The sequence below is a fragment of the Pelophylax lessonae genome (assembly GCF_965119305.1).
Source record: "Pelophylax lessonae genome assembly, chromosome: 3".
Classification (NCBI taxonomy): domain Eukaryota; kingdom Metazoa; phylum Chordata; class Amphibia; order Anura; family Ranidae; genus Pelophylax; species Pelophylax lessonae.
Window position 1 is genome coordinate 400341920 of NC_138770.1, and position 19566 is coordinate 400361485.

The window sequence follows — 19566 nt, forward strand, 5'->3', positions numbered from 1 at the left end:
ACACTCACACAGGAGCAGTGGGGGAATTCGCATGCGATTCCGACAGAAACCACACCACATTCTTGTTCAAATTGCATGTGATTCTTTGTAGTGCGATTTGCGTCATTTTTTTTCTTGTATTGACACAAATTGCGCTGCAAAGTATCGGTACTCGGTATTGCCAAGTACTTGATCGAAAGTATCAGTACTCGTACTTGCGATGAAAAAAAAAAACGGTATCAGTGCAACACTAGCAATATCCAATGTTTCATAAATTGCCCTGGTATTATCTAAGGTCTCATTTAAACCTGCGTTGCTGTCTAAAGAGAGATCAATGGGTGATTGGTTGTCAGAGATTGGTGCAAGTGCAGCTGGCAGGCATTTAGGAGGTGATACTGGCACCTACTGTAAGCCTGTGTTTTTTTTTGGGGGGGGGCAGCCAAACAGGTTTTTATTTAATGGGAATATTGTGGGCCACTTTCAGCAGTGGTACTTCCCACCAAAAGCAACATGGAGGATAATTTTTGCCAGGACGAAAAGAAAAGCATTATGGTTGCAGCATGTAATCAACCCCGTATGGTGGCCTTTGTAGCCAAAGGAGGTGGTAAGAAACGCAGCTCAACTGCCTATTTTTTACCCCCACCCAAAACCGCAAATGGAAACTAAGTCTAAGACTTCCAAAATCACGTTTCTTGCACGACAGATATTTTCATCAGGTACCTGTAGGTTTTACTGTTGTAGTTTATTCTAGTTTAATTTGTTTATTTTTAATGTAACCCGTGCGCAGTATGTCTAAAGTAGACAAGACCATCATTATGTATATATGAAAATGTTTATATCTTCAAAGCAAAGCAGCCAACATCACCAAGAAGTTCATTTAGTGAATTTGTTACAATACAGTTGTTCTCATGTCCTCCAAGTGTTTTTTTTTAGCTGTGTTGCAAGCAGCGTGTTACTTGTTCTCATACCCTTTCACCATAACATATTATTTTATATATTAAAACGGACAATCTTTATTAGAACATATATTTATTACAAAGTTAATTGTACATTGCTGCTGTTAGGATGAAGGGCAGGTGTTTACACTAACTGCTCCGCTGACTAGGGAGGCTTTGCTAAAGCTCACTGGCAGCTTGTCTATCACAAAGTTGCGGATGCAGCCTGTAAATGAGTTTCTTGTTGTCAGACTTGGCGCGAGCAAGGCATCTAAAAGGGAGAGAAAACGCATAAAAGAAAAAGTGTTAATAATCACAAATATATTTAGAATGGAAAACAAGCAAACAAGGGTAGCTTGTATAAGGGATGTTATGCTGTGGCCGCTCTTACCTGGAACTCCTCCAACAAACACAGGCTCTTTAAGGTTAACTAGCTTTTTGTTCAGTGGACCTACGACATGGTTTATCTCAGAGTCCACGTCCAGCTGCAGCACATTGCCATCTCTTATAACTGCAATAAGACACAGGGATAATATTCACTGGTTAAACTTGATATACAGTTTAGGTTGTTACTTCTGAGAATGTTTTCTGCTATAGTGGTAACAAATGTACACTTCTGGGCTGAGAGGAAGTGGGAAGCCAAACATGAAGATGCCCTCCACCTCCATTACTACTGAACCTTTAATGTGGCAGCCATTTTGTAGAAGTCTGACATCCAAGTTTATACTTTATTTTACTTGCTTGTGTTTTTTTTTTTTTTTAAATACAACATCACTATTTATTAATCCTACTAAACTACTGAACCTTCTATATTAATATTTTGAACCTGCATTCTCTGTCAGGCTAAATTAAGAGGGAAACAAAAACTCTATTTTACTTCCTGTATTCTTCTTTTACAAATGAGTATAGGAAGGGTAGGATAAGATAACATATTATAAGCTTCTGATAATGTTACTGTGGGCCATGAGACAGGGGTGCAGCTTGGCCCACTTTATACGGCCAAAAGCATTTTGTATTGATTTATTACTGGTACCTATGTAGCTTCAACAATTTATGCAGCACTTATATATATATATATATATATATATATATATATATATATATATATATATTTACCATTCACATCAGACCCTGCCCTCACGGAGCACATAATGTAAGGTCCCTAACTCACATTCATATAGTACACATACTATGGACAATTTTGACAGGAGCCAACTAACAGCATATATTTGTAATGTTGGAGGAAACCCACACAGGAAAAAGGAGGGCCTGGAAACTTCAGGTAGATACAATAAGAAAGCAAAAACACTCAAAATGCATGTGCATGAAGTGCTTTATAACAAAAATTATCTTCTGCTCCACTCAAGGACCGGAGCCAATGCAGGGGTTGCAGCCGAGAGAGACGGTGGTGTTGATGGCTCCCAGCGCTTTCAAGCTGGCAGTCACTAAGAACAGCACTTCTACAGCACCAAGGACTTGTACATGCCCTTCCTGGATTTTTTGGACTTTATAGATGACTCTTTATGATTTTATGGTTTCTGCATGACCTGAACTTGCCTTCAGCCTCAGTGCGCCAAAATGGTTTATCTAAAACTTCAGTTAGGTAGTGCCATTGGTTGGATTTAAACCCACAACCCTAGTCCTGCTAGGTGGAAGCACTAACCACTTAGCCACTGTGCTGCCTACTACTGCATAAAAAAGCTGTCTTATCAAACCTACAGTGTAAACTTGTTTCAGCAGGCTAGTATATTTAAATCAAGAGAATTTAAATAAAAATAGATGTAAATAAAGAAATAAATAAACTAGAAATAAACAAAAGTATACGATGAATAACTATAACAAATGTATGTAATACAAACCTGCAATTCTGTGCCACTGACCATCGCAGAGGTTTTGCTTTGGAACAACATTAGTAGAAAATTCTTTATTGCCAAACTTCACTTTCACGACAACCTGTGTTGAAAGCAAGAACATATTTGTTAGAAATAGCACTAGATTAGTAAATAAAGAATTTAGGCAATCTACAGATGTAGACACATACACAGTATATTCTTAATAAAATGTAGAGAATGATATACATATGAAGGCAGAGGGGATCAAGAAGATATGGCTGATAGTATGTTTGGTGATCTAGAGTCACATCTACTTGGAAAATAAAGACACCCGAGCCCTAAAAAGCATTCAAGTGGTTCTAAGAGAAGAATGGTTTTTACTTTCCATTCTCTGCATCAAGGTAAAAAACCTTCCACTTTCTTTGACTAAACACCTACCTGACATCACTCTCGACCCAGCGTTGTCACCGCTCTGCTCTCTTACTGCGTTTACTGGCTTTACTGAGAGCAGTGTATGCCATTGTCTCCTTCTGCAGTCAGTCAAATCTTGTGAGGAGGAAGCAGGTGGCAGGGCTAAGCTGTGCCGTGTGTGTCTATGTATGCACACAGCCCGGCTGAGGAACGTTCCCATGTGAGTGCCGCCATAGCAAGTGGCTTGCTATGGGGGCGCTCGGAGAAGAGGTGGGGAGGACAGTGCTGGCGGTGGACCCTAGAAAAGGAGGTTTGGGGCTGCTCTGTGCAATACCACTGTACAGAGCAGGTAAGTATACCATGTTTGGTATTGAAATTTAAAAAAATTATCTTTACAATCACTTTAATATTAACACAACAGCAGGATGCAATGGGATTCCAGAAAACCTTTTTAAAAACCTGCAATATGGGGCTTTGTAAGTGCTGCTTGCCATATACAAACATTTGGTAAGCAGAATTCAAATGGATTAAAATCGGCCAATTTTCAAAGTGCAAAAAAGGACATAATCAAGCAGTACTCTAATTTCCAATCCATTAAATGCTCAAGATAATGAAAGCTATACTTTAATTTCTTGGTTTAAGGTAGGGCAGAGGACCCAACAATCAAATTGGACCAGATAATGTAGGAAGCAAGGATTTTTCAGAAAAAAACATTTAATCTTTGCTTCACTCTTTGCTCTAAACCTTTTGGCTGTCTGGACAAGTGAGGAGGATATCATTAGTCTGCTGCTCTAGGTAAAACTAACAGACTAAATGTCAAACAGTCATCACATATTTATAGGAAGTTGGAGATTGTGGAAGAAGTGACTGGACTCTAATATCACAGAATTGGTCACTGCAACCATGACATTAACACCCATTTGTATTTTTGGAGGAAAGCAACATTAAACATCAAGGGCAAGCATGTCAGATTGTCAACAAATGTTTTTAAAGTCAGAGCTATGATCTTTGCTGTATTAACATTTGACTGACTGTAACAGTTGAACTATTAGACCGACTGATGGAAAGTTGGCTTTTTGAACTGCAGTGTTGGGGAGATAACCAATCTTGTGTTGGACTGAAAGAAGAACAATTACTGTCAATACTGAGGGACTAAATTAAAGTGGATATCTAACTTGTGTTAGGAATACAGAATTGTGTTAGGAAAACAAAACACAACCATATTTTCTCTTTTCTGTAACACTTTAATAGGAATATTTAGGAAGCAAATAAAAGAAGCCTCATTAACACTGGCACCACTGCATTTGGCTTTTCGAAACTCATTAAAGGTTATCTTGGAAGTATAAACAACTTTTTAATTTTTTCTGCATTTAGATGTTCCTGCCTTAAATTAGGTTTAGCTGTGTTTAGTCACATTTACATACATTTAGCAATGTTTAGAGTGTTCAAGGCCTCATGCTCACTGGGTGTTTAGGTGCAGGTGGAGCACTATCCAGCCCCACTTCCAGCAGCCTGGTAAATTCTATGAGAGACTGAAATCTGCGGTGGCTGGACAGTGCACCAAGTGGTACTAGCATTTAGGGCAAAATGTGCCAAGGGACAAATGCCTGGAATGCAGACGGCCCCCGTGGCTTCCAACACAACCAATATGCTGTGATCTCATGCACCAGGGCTGAATGTATAGTGTGCATGGGGCGTATGAGTTTACATATACTTTAATTAAAAAGAAGGCAGGGTTTATTGGGGAAGATTGTGACAATGAAAAATACTGGAGGCAAAAAGGAGGAAACTGTATTGACTGCAGCAAAAAGAATAGACCAACATTTTTTTTTTTTACAGTTGCTACAATGTTAGTGATTTTATTATAAGACACTTCAAGTAGCATTTCCTAAACCCCATAAAAGAACTGATAAAACAGAATAAAATTAATTTCAGAACATACTAAAACTAAATATCTAAAGATCTACAAATATAAGAATGCTTGGTTCAGGGCTGCTGTTAGAAATCCCAGGGACATGTACAGCCTACCCCTCCCCAAAATATCAAAGCAATATTTTCACTAAAATTACACTAATATCTTTATTAGTGAACACCAACACAACATAACCTACAAAATTCCTGCTAAATCTAAAAGATAAAACGTTATTGAGTTAATAAATAAAGCTCAGTGTGTGAATGAGGTCTTTGGGCGCATTCGCTTGGGTGCTATGGCCTGTAAACTGTAAATCTGTGTTTTTTTTTCTTTATGTGGCTGGAAGTGTGTGTAGGCAGGCTATGTTTCGTTATGGGGACACAGAAGCAGTTTGAACATAGCTACAGGTCCTAATCTGACTGACAACTTAAGCTTTGAAGTGAACTTGTACTCAAAGAAACATTGGATCATCCACTGTTGGCTTGTTTTTAAAGGAACAAAGGCTTTTTGGCCATTTTCCAATTCTTGGATTAACTAGCTAAATATCCTCTGACTCAGAAGCACACCTTGTGAAGTCTGAAAAGTTTGGATACTTGTCCTTCATGGTTGTTTTGTGTAAATAATTCACTAGGCACCTCAATCAGGATCAGGTTGATGGTCCTGGAGCCTCCACTCTAAAGGTCAGCAGTGGAAGTGCTTGTGTTTCTATTCTGAAAGGCCCTCGGATACATATTTGGTAAGAGAGCATATTTGGGAAATAATGTGGAGAATATCATTGTCTGACAAGAACCCTTATTCTTCTCCTGGTATCATCCTGGGTGGCATCACTAAGGATGACTATGAGTGGATTACAACACAATATAAAATATTTTGTTTACCTGTCCTTCCTTCATGTGCATATTTAGGTATTCGCCATTAACATTCTGAACATGAAGCAAAATTCCAGAGTTACTCCTGGGGCGAACTTCAATGACTAATTCAAATTTCACTCCAGAATAGAAGGATTCCGCTAAAACACAAAACATAGTTGTGAAAACTGCTGTTTCATTGGTTAAATCACACTAACTCATGTATGAGGGTGTTTCAGATGCACATAGCTAGTCAACTTTTTAAATGTTTCTTTAAAAGCCAAATGAACCTTTGGTTTAAATCAACTACATTTAAGTATATTAAAGGGGCATCAAGACAAAAGGTGTCTAATGTCTTACAGTTTGTATTCATTCTAAAACAACCACAGCCTTAAAATAAAAGCCTGTCCCTTGCCAGCTGTTGCAGAGTGGGACCTTTGCTCTCTATGTGGAAGCAGTGATCTTTACAAAAAGGTATGACATAACCCCTATTGAGTCAGGCTTATAGCTCCACATTCAGCAAAGCTTATACTTTCTGCTGATTAGAGAGTTTTTGCTCTTAGTTAAGGGGTGATCAAAGGGCCATACACACGGGCCAAATATCAGCCATTTCAATAAAAACCAGCCCCTGTGAACAGCAGCCGGTCCAACACAAGCCGGCCAGCTTCAGTCAAAAGGGCATAACCGAAAAAGGTCTACTGATTGGCAACCAATCAGCGCTTTCAGCTACTAAGCGAGAGCGCTGACCGGTATGTTTTGGTGTTGGGGGTCAGCCTCCCCTGTCAGAACAAAATAAAACAGCAGGGGAGATTGCTGTACTAATATCAGGTTGTTAGTACAGCTGCTCCTCTGAGCTCTTTAGCTTTTTTTTGTTCAGCCCACTGGGTTAAACTAAAAATAAACTACTAGTGTGTACCAGGCTTAAGACATCTGCAAAAAAGATTACTTGTTCCCTACATAAAACAAGGGTCCTTCTCTGTACATACTGGCAGGACAGAGGAATTTCTACTCAGACTGTGACTGATTTTTAAAGAAAAGAAAGTTTGCACACTTTTTTTTTTTTGGATGCACCTGTATATGCGTTTAGCTAAATTAAATAAAAGGTTCATTAGGGCTTTATCTTCATGTTAGAAAATGATTAGAAAGGCTGGTTGTTTGCAGTGGGCAATAGGCATTTGACTACTGCGGGTTGTAAGATACGAATTTTAACTTCTTTTTTTACTTTTTATTCAGTCAGCATCTCCGTTTTGGCAAATATATTTCCAAATGTCCTTATCAATACCTTAAAACTACAGTGTATAACCTTTGTTACTTTACACTGTAACATAGAATGCATTTTAATTAGAGTAAATCTTTCCTATTTCAAAACACTTTGAAATGAACACATGCATTGAAGAGAGTGCACCATTAGCTTCTAGTACATAACTCCCAATTCACTATCCAGCTCCGCAGAGAGCCTTTGTAGCTGCTAATCACCTTTTCAGGGTAAACTATAGGCACAATTCCCAGCCACATCCTGACTAGGCTTTGCAATGGGATATGCTAGGTAGTAGCATTTCATTGTGGGATGCAGGTGGGAAAAGGGGGAAACTCTTGACTTTCAAGATGTTTATATATTCATAGGCAGATAAGAGGGGCTCATGGGGAAAGGTTGGAGAGTTAGCCAGTAAAACTGGGGTATATACTGATACCTATTGGCACTTGCTTTTTTACACAAGTGCTGACTTCTAGTGTTTACATTATTTCAGGTTTGCTACAATCAAAAACCCTAGTTCTAGTTACCCTGCTGACACCCTAGGATTCCCTTACTTTGGAGGGATTTCTTCTCCCTTCCTGTTTTGGCTATGCAACAGGAAGTGAAGGGAAATCTCCCCAGATGGATATACAGTAGATGGCAAAAAAAACAACAAATTGACAGGGGTTGCTCTATCCAAAATGAGAACAAAAATGCCTTTAGTGGCACTTTATTATGCACTATTAAAAGAAATAATAAACCCCTTCCCATCTGCAATCTGCAAATAAAAGGTCCCTAGTACAAAACCTTATATTAGGGTTATGTTAACAAATGTACTCTCTTTTAGAGCCACCAGTCTACATATTGCTAGATTGATGGCTCTCAGTCCTAGCTGACAGTCACAGCTCCAGTCCCAACTAATATTCTGGAACAAATATGAGTTGTTCCTGATCATGGGATCACTATGTCAGCTATGACATAGTAGTCAAATGCAGGCCAGAGGTTTCATTGTAAAAATAATCACAGCCTGCAGATGGCAGCATTGTTTATCTGTTTAATACTGTGATTGTCAGATGCAGAAATAATAATAAAGTACATTAATTTAAAAAATTGTAAACTATTTAAATATTTTTGGTGCATTTGTCAGGTTATAATAAAAAGAGCGATGTTTTTATTAAAACTGTGTACTAATGTAACTACTGTGTACTGTATTAATAGCCTATAAAACGCTTTGCTCTGGTTTAGTATAATCTGAGAGCATTATGCTTTTTTAAACCATATTTTCAGTGTACACGGGACAATTTTACAGACATGGTTTTGTTGTGATTTCCATTTATCCCAACTTAAAAGTGTTACTCATGCATGTGCTGTATTTTTTCTAAAATACCAGTACCAGATGTGAACATGAAAAATTTATACTTAATGACTGCTAGCCTTGTTTTTCTTCATATTTTACATTTTAAAAGGGTATCTTTATACGGAAATCTGCCATTTACTGCATTCTAGTCTTCAAGCCTCACTGGCTTTGGAAGAATAACATAATTGCCATGCTCTACTGACTCACATATCTGTATCAAAGAAATACTTTTATGTAGACAGCCATGACAGGGCAGTGCTAATGTGCACAAAGTGTTCATTCATTAGTTCATTACCTAGAATCACATAACCTCCTTCTGATGAAATATAAGTTCCGGATTCTGTGGGGCCTTCAAAACAAGGTGTCACACTGAATGTTTGAGATGGAGAATTTACAGAGCGCCCATTGAGCTTCAGGTCTCCAAGACAGCCATGAAAACTGTATACAGAGTTGATCTATGAAAAAGGAAATATGCAACATTACTTAAACTTATATATGATGAGTATTGAGTGAAATCTCTTCATAGTCTGCATGGAGACAAGTTGCTTACCCAAGGTGGGTATGTAAGCCTACAGATGTGAAAACATGTACACAGTTTTTTTTATGTTGTTAAAATTCTTGACTTTTGCTGCACTAATACCACTACACTCATAAGGATTTCTCTTGAGGCTGTTTGTCCCCTTTTTTGTTCCAATTCTTCTCTACTTGTTTGGAGAGTGAACCTCTATATTATAAGTCTGCAGATTTATAGGGTTAGAGTTAAGATTAGGGTTAGTGTTAACATTAGGGTCAGGGTTAGCTTTGGATTTGTATGTCAACAAAGCCACTAATAACCATGTTAGCATTGACAAAACAATGCAGTGCGACTTTTTTTCTTTAAGTCAATTTTGTCTAAGCAGCCTTCATGACGTAATGTGAAGCAAGTTACAAAGTATTTTCAGCAAAAGTGAAATTGGTCATTTTGCTGTAAAATAAAATTTTGTTAAAATGCCCAATTATCCCTATTGTGTGGTAATTGCCTATTCATAGTTTATAGATACACACAAGTAAATCATTTGAAAATTATAACTGTTATTCCTCCCATTTTTGCAAAAGCCTCATTACCTCTACATTCTTCATAGCTCTCTCTGGAGCTACACCTCCTAAGTAAAGTGGTGCCTCCACTCTCCATAGACTGTCAGTGGTAGGAAGGCTGTCTTCATACACCCGTAAGCCGTCAATTATTATTTTACCTCTGTTCGCATCACGGACGCATATTACCTAAGCGCAAAAAATATTAGACAAGAAAATACTTGTTAGCAAGTTCCCTTTTTAACATAAAAGGAAGAGACGGCTAATTCAGCATGACATTGTGTTACAAACAAAACACAGAACGTTCTTGTATGATAAAGCATTCAGTAAAAAAGAGTGTTTATTCCCTGAGTTTCTAACAAAAAAAGAAATGATGTCTGCAACACATAAAAGTTAAGACATTTAAACAAGTGGAATGTTTTGTACATCTTTTCTCTCTATTATATTCAGGATCAAAAAGTGAACATTTTCTTTTTTTATTCAGGCAAGAAATATGACATATAATTATTATACATTTACTACCAGATGCAATTTTTGGCATTTTTCTGCATGTTTACTAGGCCAATTCCAACTTTTTTTTTTTTCTGAAAAATGACTGTTTGGAGAGTTTATTATCTGAATTCTCTGATAGACCACTTCAGTTGCATGCCAGTTAATATGATGTAAAGTATCTCTTCAGGTTGTGATGAGATCTATTTCTCCAACATTTAACATGAGGAGAGAACAGATTAGAGGTATTTAGAAATCCCAGCCAAGAACATCTTAACATAACAATGAGGCTTAATATAAAAAGTAACAAAAAGGTGGAGGTGTTACCCAACTATCCAGGTGTTTGCTTTCATTGGCCCAGCTTACTAAAGAGTGGTGTAAAGTGAAAATAACCTCACCTGTGTTCTCTTCAAATCTCCAACCTTGAGTTTTTTAAAGCCCAACTCAAGATTAGGTCCCCATATCACCCTCCCCCACCTTGGAGCACATCTTTTTTTTTTTTTTTTTTTATTGTATACATACTTTCTTCCTCCCCAATTCAGTCACCCGACGTCACAGTTCTTATCCTCCAGTGACATCCTCCTCCCAAGTAATGATCATTCTCCTTTGAGTCCAGAGAGGCTTTAGGACGTACCCTGGGGTCAGGTCCTTGACACCCTGGTCTCAAAGGAAGTGTTGAATAATTCAACCTGGAGCAGGACTAGTACCAAATCACAAAGGGGTAAGTCTCCAAGGCACAGCATGGCAGTGAGAGCTGCATTGTTTATTTTAAAATTCGCTGATTGAGAATTTTTTTGTCAAAGACATGTAGTTAAATACATTTTGGCTTAAATATATGACAAAAATTGAATATATTGGACATTCTTTAACTGTCAAAGTAGAAAAATATTGTTATTTTTTCAAAATTGTCGCTCTTTTTTATTACATTTCGCAAAAAAATGAAAAGTGCAGAGGTGATCAAATACCACCAAAAGAGAGCACTGTTTGTGGGAAAAAAAGGACGTAAATTTCGTTTGGGTACGGCGTTGCATGACCGCGCAATTGTCAGTTAAAGTCGCACAGTGCCAAGTTGCAAAAAGTGGCCTGGACGTAAAGCAGGAAAATCCTCCGGTCCTAAAGTGGTTAATTTTTTCAGGTCACCTAATTAAGAAAAAAAAATATTAAGCTGGATGTTTAAATTGCTACACTTGACATTTCTTTAAATCAGGCCCACTGTGTGAGCTTTCCATAGCTGTAGTGTTGCATGTCTATGGATAGCACAACCCTAATGATCCTTTTAAGATACCCCGACGTATGAATTGTGATAGCACAATGAAACTCCAAGGCTTTCCTCAAAAATAGAATATTCATTCCTGTTGATCCAGTGTTAGGTAATTAAAACCATTTTTAACATTTAAAACATTTTTTCAATTGAATAACATAAATTATGCTGCCTTTGTTAGTGGATTTAATTGCTGGTTGTTATTGCAGCATTTAGAGTGACATGTTACTTTATACATTTAAACTATTCAGATTTACTGTACTAGTTTACTCCAAGCTAAAGTGTATGTAACTAAAAAACAAAAATCTAATATATTGCAGCTTTTGAGTTTTTAGGTGAGGTGGCTGCATTCAATTTTTTCAGGCTTTTTTCATTTTTTTTTTACATGGTAATCCTACGAATAACAAACTTCTTGTCCATGAGGGGCTATGCTCACTTCCACATTGCACCTATGGAGGAAGACATGGTTTCCACCTAGGATGGACTTCAAACATATGTGCCTTTGCTCATCTTCAAGACATGGGGGGATGGGGTGGATTAGTCATTTTCGGAAGAAAGATAACATTGTTTGTGCTTTCAATTCTGTTCACAAACATTGACAATCATGCAGCACTTCTGGCAAGATCAACAGACATTATGGGGGAGATTTACTAAAACACAGAATCTTGTGCAGCTGTACATAATAACCACTCAGCTTCTAGGTTTTATTGTCAAAGCCTAATTAAACAAACGGAAATTAGAATCTGATACTAACAGTTAAAAAACAAATCAAACACCCTTGCGAGCAACCTATAGCTAATCAATGCTTTATCACCTGATATTATCAGCAGCAGGCACTTCTCACACTCCCATACTCTGTGCAAAGTAATTATGATTCAATCAATAAGCTGCGCTTGTAAACCAACCTTAAAACCTCCTTCTAAACAGATGCTATGTATCACTCTATAATGCACATATAACATCAAATTCTTATGTAATAAATCCATGTTTGCAAATAACAAAACAAAAAATAAATAAAATATTTAAAAAAGATATACAATATATATTGTCTGATATTATAAGTTACTGTGCACAGCTGCACCAGATTCTGTGTGCACCGGTTTTATTATATCTCCTCCTCCTGTGTACTTTCTGAATATGAATATGTTCACAGCCTGAAAAAAGAAAACTAGTGCAGTCACCGCATCTAATGGTTGGTAAGCTGCAATATATTAGCTATTTATTGGCTACTTACAGTGTGCCACAATCCATCATTATATTTTTCCTGGCTTTTAATTGTCAGTTTTTCAGGTCCAACATTGAATATGAAGTGTAGACGTCCATCAGATAGGAAAAGTGTTACAAAGTTATCTTCTTCCTCATCTGATATATAGAAGATCATTCCATGGGATGATTGTGTTTTTAAGCGGAAAGACAATTCAGACCTGCCAAATACAAAAAAGGGGTATTGTGTGTCTGGTTCTGTAAACATAATATTGGCATCAGTAATTTTTGTTACCAGCTCAAATGCAGGAAGAAGTAACTTCCATGGCGATAGCACGTATTGTAAATTAGCCATGTCAAAGAGAATTTATATCTAAGTAGCACACACTAGTTTAACAGGTATTCTTCCATCATTTGTTTACTTTTAGCAACAAATATATAGACAGGTGCAGGGCTGTAGTTTGTCCACTATCCTGAAGGTGGCACTGTGCCGCTTCTTAATGCTGTCAGGAAAGGTAAAGGACTAATTAGAGCTAATAAGAGCTCCAGGCAGCCATCTTGGGGATGCCAGTATCTCCTATTGGATGTCAATATCCCATGATTTGGGTGGCCATCTTGACACAGAAGTGCTTAAATAGAATTTTATTTGGCATTTGGCACACCTGCAGTGTGGGAGAAGGCCATGAAGAGAGAGCCCTGCATGTTAGGAAGATAGTAGGAGCAGTATTACAAGGAGGGAAAGAGTAGGTTTTCCACTACAGGATATCTCTTCTGCCACCTTTTTTGTCTGTCACCATCAGCTGGGCAAATGACAAGGACTTTGGGGATCTCAGGGTGACCCAGTAATCTGGATACCACCTCCAAGGGAAGTGCTCCTCAGGCCTGTAAACTCATTATATTGCTAAAGGAATAAATCGTCTATGCTTTGCCAAATTATATTGCCAAATTATATTGCATTATATTGCTGTTGACATAGTGCCTTGTTGAAGGAGCTTACCTTCCTGCTTGAAAAAGTAGGACGATATGTGGTGCCATTTCTGTAAATTTCCTTATTTTGGTGATCATTCAATTTCTACAATATAAATTATGTGTAAGCCTCAACTTATGTTGTCCCCTCCTAATTCTAAATTCTAAAGTAAATGTACTGTAAGCTTGTTTCATTATTTGTGTACTCAAGATGCATTTATAATCAGCAGATTTTTTATTTTTTTTATACATGTGACAGCTTACTTTTGATTAAATTGTTTAGGAATGTGCTTAAACTCCTGGCGACTGTTAGCAGTTCCTCCGAAGAGATAGGCATTGCTGACCGATCTTGGTTTAGTGGGCAGTGCGCACTGGGAGACCACTTCTGTATCTTCTGTTTCTATGCCTTTAGTCTCCATTACACGGTGTGAGGATTGTGTTTTATGTTTACCAAGCTGTAAAAACATTGAAAAAAGAAGACAAAAGGTGAACAACAGAATAATGTAGTGTTTTCATTAAACATCAATCTGCTAGACTGCACAGAGTACATTGCTATTATGTGAAGGTAGTATAGGAGTCAGCAGGGATAAACAGAACCTGAAATTCAGGATAAATTTGTATAGCTAGTCTGAGTGAAGAATGCCATTTAAATAAATGTTACTGAGTTTCACCTGAATGATGACTATTTAGTGCAAGTTTCACCTGTTGTTAAAGGCGATTAGGCAAAAAAATAATGCTAGAATATGATTTTGGAGGCAGAAGTTGGTCTGCTCTTTATGCAGAGCTACTTTTCAACTTGAAAGTGGGGGGTGTCATGGCGCTCTTCTAATATCCCAAGATGGTACAAGGAATGTGGGTGGATGGGAGGGGGGGGGGGTTATGGGGCTGCGTGGGGGGGGGGGACAAAGTTTGGTACTGTAGGGAAGCTATAGTCCGCGGCAGCCGGCTGAAGCGTGGAGAAGCCCTGAGAGATGCAAGAAAGGAGAGAGCGGCACCAGCCTAGTATAGTACAAGTTTATTGTTAAAATTGGTGACTCACTGTCCGAGGTTGGGTGAGACCGGTACACAAAGACTGTTAGGGTCATCCATCTTCCTCTTCCAGGATAGTGGTCATAGGAGAAGGTGGTGAGGTTCCAGAGGTATAGCCGAGCCGCTGTGGGGCTGCTAGTTGTCACTGGCCGCGGCGGAGCATGCACAACAGGGCTCCGGCTGCCGACTTCTGATCCCTGATGACATCACTTCCTGGCAGGAGAAAAATAGGGGTTGCACGCGTTCAGAGCATCCGTGCTCCTTCGTCAGGCGATCGCCAGTGACAACTAGCAGCCCCACAGCGGCTCGGCTATACCTCTGGAACCTCACCACCTTCTCCTATGACCACTATCCTGGAAGAGGAAGATGGATGACCCTAACAGTCTTTGTGTACCGGTCTCACCCAACCTCGGACAGTGAGTCACCAATTTTAACAATAAACTTGTACTATACTAAGCTGGCGCCGCTCTCTCCTTTCTTGCTACTTTTCAACTTTACAGACTAGCAAAAAAAAGACAGTTGGGTTAGTGTCTCCTGAGCTAGAAGGAACCTTCTGACTCCTCTTTTCAGCAAATGCAATCTCCTATTTAAGTACAGTTCTTTTCATGAATTTGGCCCTAAATGTCCAGAGTTGTCCAGAAGAAACCATATACAAATACATTTATTACAATTGGAACATTTTGATTTTTGGAGCTGACCCCTCTCACTTCACCTTAGACACTGGCTCACAAATCTCATTATGGAAAATGTGGCTCTAAAAGCAGTCTTTGACTCTTCAATAATTAGCCCAAAGGGAATAACTATCAAGGTTATCTGTCTCATTAACATGTATTACTGCTAAAGGTTAATAGATTTCACCAGTTTTGCATACATTTCTTACACATTAGTTATCAAATAATATTACTTCCCGGATCTATTGGGGTTCATTTACTGCAGGCAAATAGTCTGTTCACATTGCAAGAGAAGTTGGACTTAAGAAAGGGAGTTTTCCCCAGAGTTTAGTGAATGTGGTAAAATGTCACTTTGCGAATAATACATAAGGAAAATAAAAGAAAATCTGCATTTTGCTTGCTAATGATTGGATGATGGAAGTCAGCAGAGATTCAACGTATTCACTATGCACTAAGGGAAATTCCAATGCAGAGCGCAACTTCCCATGCAAAGTTAACCACTTTTTGCATTGCAAATCAAACCCATTATCACCACCATATATGAAACCTACTAGATCAATGACAATCAAAGTACTCCTGGGCAGCATAACTATAACTTGTACATGTCAAAAGAAACAAAGGACAAAGGACAAACAAAAACAAAACAAACATAGAAACAAGACAGTTGGGACTTTAAATGAGGCAATGCCCATCCAGGGCCAGCTGCCTCCATCCCTAATTTGGTATATATAAAGGGGGAGGGGAATAAAATGGATAATAAGAAAGGTATTATGGGATCGGCATATTGGGTAGAATAATAAAATGAATATAATATATTAAAATATAGATGATTCTGCATTTAGGATGTTCCCTACTGCCTCCTGACTGTATTATCACATGTATGTAATTCTGATGTACCATGCACATTTTTGTTCATGCTATCTATGATATCTATTATATGATACATATTAAATCTTTTACCCTATATTGGGTTTCTGTACCAATGTATTATGTCCACCGACTCCACACACCTCATATAAAGTCCCATTTGTTTCCCCCCCCTTCCCGTTTTACCTACCTAATATGTCGGGTATCGGCTTTTTAAGAATAATACCGATATCATGTCATGGATTATACCTATATTTTAATATATTATATTCATTTTATTATTCTACCCAATATGCCGATCCCATAATACCTTTCTTATTATCCATTTTATTCCCCTCCCCCTTTATATATAACTTGTACATAACTGGATTATTGCTTGAAAAATATTCAATTTTATAAATCAAAAAAGAAAATATGACCTACAAACTGTAATTTTACTATTCAATTTCTGCCCTGAAAAGTGCTATATGTAAATATATTACTCTAGACTTACCTGATTCTGATAAATGAAAGGGGAAGTCCACACTAACACTGAAATGTTTAAATCTACAGGCATCCACAAACTAAGACTAACCTATCTAGCCCTGTAAAGAAGAAATCGCTATACATACCTTTTTTTTAAGCCGAGAACAGCAGGGAAATGAGACAGCCGACAACAGCAGGGAAATGAATGGGAAATGACATCACCCATAGACTTAGTATGGGGATTTCGCTGCCTCTTCTGCACCCGCCTCCATAGAGAAGCCACCGCTGATAGCTCAGTGTGGGACTGGACCGGATTGGCTACAGAAATGTATGTATAGCGATTTTTTCTTTACAGGGTTAGATAGGTTAGTCTTAGATCATGGAGGTTAGTCTTAGATCATGGATGCCTGTAGATTTAGATATTTTAGTGTTATGGTGGATTCCTACTTTAACTATTGCTATAGTTATAACTATGAGTACTGCAAGATTTTGTGCTGTAACCTTTTGTGCCCTGTCCACCATAAAAAGTATAAGACGTTGCACGTATTGTTGTTTCTGTAGTTATAAGCAATGGGCAATGTGTTTTTATAAGCTTAAATTGATAATTGTATACAAAGTCTTACATGGCCTTGGAAAAGTTATTTCATTGAGTGTAGTTACATTTCCAGAAATGCAACTAAATATATTTTGGAAATCTGTTTTTGGGAAATGTTTTTACTTACTCTCTTTTTTTGTTTTCCTTTGGCCTTTGAAGGGTTTTTAACACGTTTATGGATCAGGGCAATGGGTGGTGTTTCAACAGGACATCCATACAGGGAGACTTGGACCTTTTCTTGGTATTTCTGAAAGTCTTCAACTTCCACATCTCTGTCGGTTCTACAAAATAACATTGTAGTACACACATATTACACACAGTTAGGCAGCTTAGGCATCATATATACATATAAACTAGTCTACAACATTATAAAATGTAGTAGACGTACACATTTTTGTTATTCTATCTACAAAAAATCAACTCTGTAAGTAACATCAGGGTATTTCTTTTTAGTGCTAGCTGAGAGCTGAACAAAGTGCTGTTGCCAGACAATTTAATTCAACAACAATCCTCCTACAGGATTACATGTACATTTAATTGTTTTATACAAGATTGATACAGCTTTCACCCACGATTCTTGAGGGAACATTTTGTGAATCTTCTGTGAGAAAATATTTACATATAGATCCCTTAGTGTAGTAAAAGAGCAGGCTTAATCTCCCATGGAAAATCAAAGTGCAATTTCTTGAGCTTTTCTTTAATATGTTATATCAGATTTTTCTAAAGCAGGAATTAATTTGGAAAAACACCATACATACCTGGAGAAATAAGCATTGCTGATACACCCTGTAAAGTTAGCTTGTGGTGGACCATTAGGAGAGCCACCAAAGTAGAACTTTCTTGGTGTTGGAAGGCTTATATCTTTGTCATCTCTCTGCTGGGAAGTAGTATCTGCCTCATCTACCAACAGATGACACCTACAGCAAAATACATTTAAGACAGAAGTATAATATTACTTAGTACATTTAATTGTATATATTTGTTATTTGAATGTTTTGGTCATTTAAGTCTAAATTTGAAATTAATAGTTTTATTTTCTGAATTCCACATTATCTGCATTTTATATCTAATAATATTTGTTACAGGGGCTTCTGGGCAAAACCCATCACCTTCTTTTTGCAAAAAGGCAGAGTCAAAATGTTTTTTTATTAAAGAAAATAGAAAATAGCAAATATGATATTTTCTAATTACTTACAAATATTGCACATAAATGGATGTGTTGATGTGAAAACACAATAAACATTTAAGAAATGTGAATATCTTGTTTTGTTTTGCCATAGAAAGTAATATGGGAAGAATGACCATTTTACCTGTTTGGTGAAACTGACGCCACGATAAAGTGATTGTACCCATCATTGTATTGCGTATTTTTGGACTGCACCTTCATGTCATTTACAGTTAAGACTACGGCACCTTTATCCATAGAAACGGAAAACACATCAGCCTAAAAAATATAAAGTACATACACATAACTATTACTACTTAAAATATACAGTGGTAGGGTAGCTGCAGTTATCAGGATCACTTACTGCTGTTGTACTTTTTTAAAACCTAAACTTAATTTGCATATATGACTTGTGCAGACGTACATTTGTTTTTTTCAGTTTTTTTTTTTTTTTTTTTTTTTAAATATTAGATGGATTACAGCATCTCTTGATTATGTGTCCTTGCATTTAAAAATACGATAATAAGCTTCTGTATTATGACTAATGTTAAGGTGGATGTCCAGCAATTTTTTTTTTTAACATTTTGATAGAATGTGGAAGTGTTAGAGTCCGTAGTGGGATTTTACTGCTTTCCTCCATTAGAGACTTTTCCTGGGAAAATGGTTTCACCAGACAAGATTTGAGGGTAAATCCCCAATGGCAGCAACAGTATGTGCTACAGTATTTAGCCTTAGAGCTTCACTCCTGCATTGCATGGATTAAATAGTCATTTGGCTGAGGGGGAGCAAGAAGTACAAACTCTTACCTCGTTCCTCACTCTTGCAGGCTTCCTCTTCTTCATGCCATGTGACTGCTCCAACAAAGCTGCTTTCAGTCTGATATCATCACATACAATGAAAGACCAGCAGTACTGCATTGTAAGTGAGGATGACAAGGGTCCACCCACATGCCAGGAGCGTCAGTTAGTGGAAAAGAGTGCTGGCCATCAGGTCAATGAGAAACAAGGTAAGTATTTGCACAACTTGGTCAAACAAGCATTTAACCCACTGCATGCGTAAATGTAACAGCTGGAGCGGGGCTTTAAGCATTTAGCATGGATTTACTTACAGGGATCCAGCTTTAACCCTTTTACTGCCACCACAGAATTTACGGTGGTGGCTTTGGGGGATTTCACGCATTTTCACTCCATTAAACTCATTGGAGACCAGGTGAAATATAAGGGGTCTTTTAGATCCTTGATGTCTCATTAAAAAGAACCTGTCACCAGAAAATGCA

The 19566-nt window shown here is 37.7% G+C and overlaps 1 protein-coding gene across 1 annotated transcript in view; it reads right to left on the reverse strand.

Annotated features, from left to right (window-relative positions):
• Positions 1-991: 991 nt before the first annotated feature.
• LAMA4 (laminin subunit alpha 4) overlaps positions 992-19566 on the reverse strand; it is a 159583-nt gene continuing 141008 nt past the window's right edge. Inside the window, exons 30-40 of the mRNA XM_082250251.1 lie at positions 18436-18569; positions 17884-18042; positions 17253-17406; positions 13763-13953; positions 12564-12753; positions 9613-9768; positions 8804-8963; positions 5948-6078; positions 2774-2867; positions 1306-1425; positions 992-1185 (exon numbers count right to left, since the gene is read on the reverse strand). Of these exons, the coding sequence (XP_082106377.1) occupies positions 1040-1185; positions 1306-1425; positions 2774-2867; positions 5948-6078; positions 8804-8963; positions 9613-9768; positions 12564-12753; positions 13763-13953; positions 17253-17406; positions 17884-18042; positions 18436-18569 (1635 nt within the window). The 3' untranslated portion in view covers positions 992-1039. The remainder of the gene's footprint in view (positions 1186-1305; positions 1426-2773; positions 2868-5947; positions 6079-8803; positions 8964-9612; positions 9769-12563; positions 12754-13762; positions 13954-17252; positions 17407-17883; positions 18043-18435; positions 18570-19566) is intronic.